Source organism: Botrytis deweyae, assembly GCF_014898535.1.
Source record: "Botrytis deweyae strain B1 chromosome Unknown BDEW_019, whole genome shotgun sequence".
Classification (NCBI taxonomy): Eukaryota; Fungi; Ascomycota; class Leotiomycetes; order Helotiales; family Sclerotiniaceae; genus Botrytis; species Botrytis deweyae.
Window position 1 is genome coordinate 278,455 of NW_024066226.1, and position 7,528 is coordinate 285,982.

The window sequence follows — 7,528 nt, forward strand, 5'->3', positions numbered from 1 at the left end:
AAAACAAAATATATCAAAGCGTAAATATTCATAATCGAGGCTTTTCAGAAAGGCGAGTTTCGATCCACATCACGTCCCATTTTATCGCAAACTATGTGGACGAGAAGAGCACAACACATTTATCGATTAATACGCTTTAAAGATCGTTAGCTCGCCTACATGGATCCTAAAGATTCTGATCCCTTCGAAGGCCCATTTGATATTCCTGAACCAGATTCAGGATCAGCGTACGAGAATTCTGACAGCGATTTTGGGCAAACATCACATGATGAGAGCGCGCGTACAGGCGGTTCTCAAAACCACGGAAGTAATGATGGAGGCGATGTACATTCAGAAGGAGAGAGTGATTCTTATTCAACCTCTCTAGCAAATCCAAATCCGAACAACCAATATACGGATGAATGGATAATTGCAGATGCTCTCAAATGGGCAGCTACTTTTGTACCTCCCAATGTGGAAGATATTCCTATGCCAACAAGAGGAGCCTACCGTCCGACATCCAAAAAGCGAAAGTTAAAGCAAAGAACGAATGGAAATCCGGCGAGGGCAAAGCGCGTCAAAGGATTTAATAGCAAGGATTATCGCGATCTCCTGAACAATGAGATTTATGATGTAGGAGCGAAGTCGATCCTTGAGGATAATACTCCATTGGAAGGCAGTCAAATTGGCTGTTCCATATGGACACCCGAAGAAAAAGATCTGTTTTTTACTGGATTGTCAAGACTGGGCAGAGACAATGTAAGAGCTATTGCTACACGCATAGGGACCAAGTCGGAAGTTGAGGTGCAGGAGTACATGCAACTACTGCACCAAGGATTAAAGGAAAGGAAAATTGAAGATGCGCGACTACTGGATGTGACAGAATATCCAGCCGCCGCGGAATTTACTTCAGAATGTTGTGAAATTATGGAGCGAGCAGCAGATGGTCTTGCTCTACGACAAGAGCAATATGAGGAAGATGTTGAGGAAGCTAAATGGGGGAAATATTGGCTCCTAACCGAAAAAGTGAGCAAGTCTCTAGAACAGAAACGCAGTGTCACCAGGACCCAAGGCAATGAAGATGTTCAAGATTTACTACCAGCAGTCCGCCTTTTAAACCTCAAGAATTGGCTTGCACTTTCCGAGAGAGTGTTTATGAACTCCTCCGAGTCCAGATGGGAGGATAATTGGAGGCAGATAGGGGAACATGGAGAAACTCCCGCAATGCGCGCGACTGCTTTTGACGATTTTCATTCATTAACAGTCAGTATCGCGAAACGTCTCGTTTCAACTGTTCTCTTCTGCACAATGTCAAGAATAAGAGCCATGGACTCGAATAAGATCAAAGCAGCGGATATCAGCATCAACGACGTGGAAGCTGCCACTAAGATTCTGAAAATGGACGCCAACAGCAATGAATTCTGGGTAAAATGTGCGAGGAGAAACAATCTTTCTATTTCCCGCCACGATGAACCGGGTGGCCCTATAATGACATACCCAGAGGTGGAAACCGAACTACGCAAAGAATATAGTGGAAGGAGGAGCAGATCTCGTTCACGCAGTCGTCCGCACCTAGATCACGCCGAAGATTTATCAGAAGTATACACATCCTCCTCCCATTCCCACCTCGATTCGGATATTGAATCAGATGCTTCCGAAAATTCTATTGTATCTGATCATCTCGATGATAATCCTTTCACTCAGCGATCTCCATCCCCCTCTCAATCGCAAACCCAGTCTCGCTCTCAACGCAAAACCCATCTCTCGCCCGAAGAATATGAATATGCCCTAGAAGCTTACGTCTCCGCTTTCGATGACCGAGTCAGCAGAGTCGAAGAACAACGCATCTGGAGCCTATTGGGACAAGATCCACCTCCAGATATCAAGGCAGATGAAGATGAAGAAATGCCCGAGAAGCCTGCTAAGAAACTGGAGGTAGATGCTGAAAACAACGGGGAAGAATGGAGAGACAAGGAATTTCGGAGTGAATGGGAGGTTATGGGTGTGGTTGGCGAGGAAGAGTTCCTGAGAAACAGGGAAAAGATTGGGAGAAGAGAAAGGAGAGAGATGTTGAAAAAGAGTCGTGAAGGAGAAGCAATGGCGATGAGAATTAGAATAGCTGAGAATCAAGAGTATTCTGGTGAGAGCGGCAGTGAATGGGATGATGTGGATGGAGAGACAATGGATGGTGTGGACAAGGAAAATGCTAGAGAATCGAACACCCACCACGACGAAAGTAACAAGCCAAAAGACATTGCTAAGCCTAGGTCTTACGTTGTCTACAATAGCGATGATGATTGATTAGCACAAGCTCACATAATAGTTTTATTTCCACACGATGTAAATATATGATCATGATATAAGTGCCACTTCATTATCTTAAGAATACACATGAGCACACGCGAAGAGATACGAAAAGTAAAAGCGTGAGACTCCTCTTGTGTGAAGGTACCTCCCCAATCTCAAAGTACAAACACATACATGTGCGCGATTTATTACGCAACGACCAGTAAATATTCCATATTCAACCCCAGTTACGCCATGTAATACCTACAGCCAAGTCATTCCTTGCCGCCTGCTTGCTCGTATCATTCTTAGATATCATAACTCTTGATTTGACCTTCCGCACTCAACGGTTGTACGCTTCCTGCGGGAGCAGAAACCCCATTAAAGGACATTTTCTCCCCTCCTTGCATGACGTCCTGTGCCATTTTGATTCCTTGTTCCCCGCCTGTTGCAGCAGCTGTTTTCAGACCTTCTTGTACATCTCTAACACGCTTCTTGAATGATAGGCGGTCCAAAAAGAGCTGTTGGCGACCTCTTTCTAGCTCTCTTCGCTCCGCTTGCAGGATATCTTCCATTTCGTTAAATTGTTTCAACTTCAAATCGAGCTTCATTGATGTAATATTCACGGCTGCCGATACCAAGCGAGTCATTTCACGTTCTTCGTGGGATGCTAAGGCACCAGCACGACCGGCAACCGCAACCAATGGAAATGCAGCAATCTCACTCAACGATTGTTTAGTCGATTCGGTATCGTCAATTTCCATCGAGTCCGAAGCTCCCTCCTTCTCCTTCCCCTTCTCGGATCCTTGCGGTTTCTCAATCTTCTCTCGCAGACTTTTCTTCATTGCGTCTACTGTTTTACCAGCTGAAGCTGCTGTAACCTTAGGGTCTGTAAGACTTGCCAAGAAACCAATTACAGACATAAGTGGGTTGTCGGCCTGACTGAAAGGAAGCATGCCGTTTTCAGGACCCAACATACCAACGCCGATGGATTTGTTGGATTTGTCGGTGCTGCTTGGCTCCACATCGATGTATTTATCTTCAATCTCGAATTGCAGGAACTTGACGACGCACTCTTCTTTCGTTCTGGTACCGACGTACTCCGCGACTGCCGTCCAGTCATCATCATTACTTTCCAAAGCCTCCAAAAGTCGAAGAACCTCGGCATCACTCCAGTCACGAGCAAGTTCAGGAGCGGCCGTGTATGTTGGATTCTCCATCTTTTGATACTGTATTCGACCGTGGTTGTGAGGGTATCGACTTTCCATGAAACAATTCGAGCAAATATCCGATTTACCCTTGGTGGTTCCGGGAGCTGTTGGGTCGGCCGGAGACATGTGATGGTAATAAACACGAGTGCAGTCAATACCGCAAACATGACAGAGAATTTTGGTTATTGGAGCTTTCACAATGTCCTCGATGGACTTTTGAACAATGTCCGAAGTGCCATTGGTGCTCGCACCTTCGCCGTTTGTTTGCTTTTTGGAGTCCGCATTCAATTTGTTCTCTTTGGCAGTAGCATCGTAGATGTTGCGTCCTATCTGTAAATTTAAGTCTGACTTGGGAGCTGGCTCTGCAACTGCCTTGGCCTCTGTATCTTCATTTTTCTTGCCCTGAAGAACGATTGGATCGGCGGAAGGCTGCCACGGCTGCAGGCCACGAGGGGTGTCACATATCACTTTGAAATGGCCAGTAAAAGGGGGACCGACTTGCGAAGGTCGTTGTTGTGCGTCAACCTAGACTCATTAGCAGATGGATATTTCAACGGGTAAGAATTGACATACTTGATAATTGATCAAGCCCCATTGCTCGAGAAATGCATGAACGCGCATAATGGCGCAAACGTCACCAGCCAAGTTCCTCCGGCATGCTGTCACCGTCAAGTACTCTATTGGGTTCAATCGATAAGTATTGATCATGAAGTCTCTATAATCCTTGTAAACAGATGGGGTCTTGCTGCGATTGCGGTTGTTGAAGAATTCCGGCAAAGATTTCTTCTCGACTGGCGCAATAGCATGCATGTCGAACCAACTACTATAACTTGGTATTATAGTCGAATGTGTTTGTGAAATAAGATGTTCCCTTGCTGATGCTTCGATTGAAGCTTTTGTTTTCTCAACCTGTCCATTTGTAGCTCCACTCTCCCCATCGCCCTCTTTACTTTCTTTCACTTCGTCTTGGGCTTGGGAATCCCCCATTACCTCATCCTTGGGTTCATCTGCTTCTGGGCGAGGTGCGTCAGGCGCATCGAGCGGATTATCGGAAACAGGCGCACTTGAATCTTTTTTGATGGCTGAATCGACGGAACCAGCTTCTCCCATTGGGGTATCTATAGATATTATCCGTTAGAACTTACGCGTAATGCGAGCATGTGATGATATATACCTTCTGCTCTTTGGGCTTGTCCAGTGGCCCCTTGACTTGGTGGTGAAGTAGACTCTGCGGGAAGTGGTGGTTGCTCGAGGATGGCATTACTGCCTGGGGCAGGCGAATCAAAGTTCAATGAATTGTCCTCCATATTTGCTTATTTTGAAATGGTGAAAGTATCGCAATAATTTATTCGTAAACGGTTTCCAAACTTGGCGCAACGGGAGTCGTGCTAGATCTCCAAAATGATGTTCGAATTCTCATGCGCGTCGAATCGATCAGAAACTAGATGCACGACTTAATGCAAAAGAAAATTATGTAGTAATCAACGATTGAGAGATTGAGGCGCAAACACTATTGCTGTGATTCGCGTTGATGATTTTCTGGAGGGAAGGTCGCGTTTCGCTTGCTATGCTAAAGCTCAAGATGGAGCCAAAAACCAAAAAGCCAAGACTAGAATAATTCACGTGATGACAAACCAATCAAGGCAAAGTTAACACCTTAAATTAGTAAGGCTCGGGCTGTTAAAGTGTCAGGCACACAAAATATGACCCTCGGCTTGAAGCGGCACGACTCCGATGGTGGAAGGAAAACATGGGGTAGTTATCTACGATAAGTAGTATAAGAGTAAAAAGATATTAATTTTAATAGTATAAGAGTAATTTATTGGACTTTTAGTAGTACGAGAGTAATTTACTATAGACTAAATTAGGAAATTCTAAAACTAACAATATTGTACATTATTGCTTCAACTTCTCGGTGAGCTCTGGGACCTTGTCGAACAGATCTCCAACCAGTCCAACATCGGCGACTTGGAAAATCGGGGCATCAGCGTCTTTGTTGATTGCTGCAATGACCTTACTATCCTTCATTCCTGCCAGATGTTGAATAGCACCAGAGATGCCTGCACATAAGTACAACTGTGGCGCTACAACTTTTCCTGTTTGACCGACCTGTAAGCTGTTGTCGGCGTATCCACTGTCTACAGCTGCTCTTGACGCTCCAATGGCTGCCCCCAAAGCATCTGCCAAAGGCAGCATTATTCTGTCAAACTCCTCCTTTGATTTCAAGCCTCGACCGCCAGATACGACTTTACCCGCAGTGGCGAGATCTGGTCTATCTGATTTTGCTAGATCTTCTGATACCCATTCGGTCTGCGATTCAATCTTAGGGTCTACCCCCTCCTCAATTGATGCCGAGCCACCCTCAGCCGCCGCTGCTGCAAAAGCTGTTCCTCTGATGGTAATGATTTTGATTTCGTCTGAAGATTCGACAGTGGCAATTGCATTACCAGCATATATTGGTCTAACGAAGGTGTTCTCATTTTCAATTCCTGTAATATCCGATACTTGTTGAACATCGAGTAGTGCGGCAACGCGGGGCATAAGATTCTTTCCAAAAGCTGTGTGTCCGGCAATGATGTGTGTAAAGCCACCCTTCTTAATATTTTCTACTAATAAAGGAGCATAGTTTTCTGGCAGACCCTATAACAAAATTATCAAAATCTGCTGATCGGTGGAACCGGTCGTGAGCAAATAGGTCTCCTTACCTTGTCATATGCAGAATTGTCTACAGCAATAACCTTTTCAATTCCTGCAACTTTAGCTGCTTCTTCGACTACAGATTTTATGTTTCTTCCCGCAATAAACGCCGTTATTGACCCTCCTAGCTTTTGTGCTGCGGTGACTGCCCCAAGTGATCCATGATTAAGTTTACCCTCCCGTTGTTCTAGGACGGCAAGTGATGATAATAGTCTTGCGAGTGCCGAGAGGGAAGCTACTGGTGTAGGGCCAGCTTGTGTTCGTAATTGAGTCCGCGCTTGGCGTAAAATAGAGTGGCCGGCTCGTGAAAGCATTGTTATGAAATTGGGAGGAACAAAATGTTTCGGAGCGTAGCGGAAAGAACTTAGAAGTCGGATTTTACGGAATTTTTTTGTGTAATGGATTCGTAGAAGCAAACATGTGGTGGAATCAGTTGATTGAAAGGAGGTACATTTGGAGGTGTATTTGGCGGGGTGCATTTAAAGGTGCATTTGTAAGCAATTTGTAAGCAAGAGGCACAGATCTAATGGATACATCAGGCGTTTCTTAATATTAGAATCTAAATTAGAATTTATAATGAGAAACTAAATAAGAAATTATTTCACTATTCTACTATTCTACTATTATATTATTCTATAATCTATAATAAAAAGATAGTATTTTATAATTAGAAAATTAAGTACTCTAATAAATTATTAGAATTAATTTCGTAGTATTATATAATACAATAATTTTTATAATATATATATTTATTATTTGAATATATTTTATTGAAAATTATATTTAGAATCCTAGAATCTATATATTTATAGTTAGATTTTATTATAGAATTTAGCTTGTATAGATTAGAATATAAATGATATAAAAGTAATTTATTAAGATTATTGTAGATTATAAGCTAGTATATGAGTATATGGTATATATAGTATATAAGAGAGATTAGACTAGTATTAGTCTATTATAAGAAACTGGCTCGTATTAACAACTAAATAGCTTATGAAATATATGATTTTCATGAAACAGTATATAATATTCCTTTTTTCTTATTCTATATTCGAGGGGGAAAGGCCTTATTTTATGCTTTTTCCTATCAATCTAGCTTTCCACCATCGTAGATCTCTTCCTTTTCCGGCCATTCCATTAGATACAGCTCTTCTTTCTTATTCCTTATTCGATTTCACTAGGGTTACGTCAACCTAGCTACGTATGAGTTGAAAGAGCTAATAAAGAATCGGTTTTCCGGCCGTTCTAGGCTAAGGGCCTCAAGCGACGATCACGTGATATGACCATGTGACTTGGTCAGGTGACTTGGTCAGGTGATCCTGTGATTCGCTCCCAGTATACTATAAAAAAAA

General features: G+C 43.1%; 3 protein-coding genes across 3 annotated transcripts; 1 reads left to right on the top strand and 2 right to left on the bottom strand.

The window, feature by feature from the left end:
- Positions 1 to 159: 159 nt before the first annotated feature.
- On the top strand, positions 160 to 2,280 carry EAE98_007805 (uncharacterized protein; the record flags this gene model as incomplete). Its single annotated transcript, XM_038955428.1, has 1 exon — positions 160 to 2,280. The coding sequence occupies one exon, from the start codon at positions 160 to 162 to the stop codon at positions 2,278 to 2,280; it is 2,121 nt and encodes a 706-aa protein (XP_038808157.1).
- A 293-nt stretch (positions 2,281 to 2,573) lies between these two features.
- On the bottom strand, positions 2,574 to 4,783 carry EAE98_007806 (uncharacterized protein; the record flags this gene model as incomplete). The annotated part of the gene is made up of 3 exons (XM_038955429.1): positions 2,574 to 4,001; positions 4,050 to 4,594; positions 4,651 to 4,783. 3 exons carry the CDS (start codon positions 4,781 to 4,783, stop codon positions 2,574 to 2,576), a joined length of 2,106 nt encoding a protein of 701 aa, XP_038808158.1.
- Positions 4,784 to 5,372: 589 nt separating this feature from the next.
- EAE98_007807 (uncharacterized protein) lies at positions 5,373 to 6,652 on the bottom strand (the record flags this gene model as incomplete). Its single annotated transcript, XM_038955430.1, has 3 exons — positions 5,373 to 6,116; positions 6,182 to 6,450; positions 6,625 to 6,652. 3 exons carry the CDS (start codon positions 6,650 to 6,652, stop codon positions 5,373 to 5,375), a joined length of 1,041 nt encoding a protein of 346 aa, XP_038808159.1.
- Positions 6,653 to 7,528: the final 876 nt, after the last annotated feature.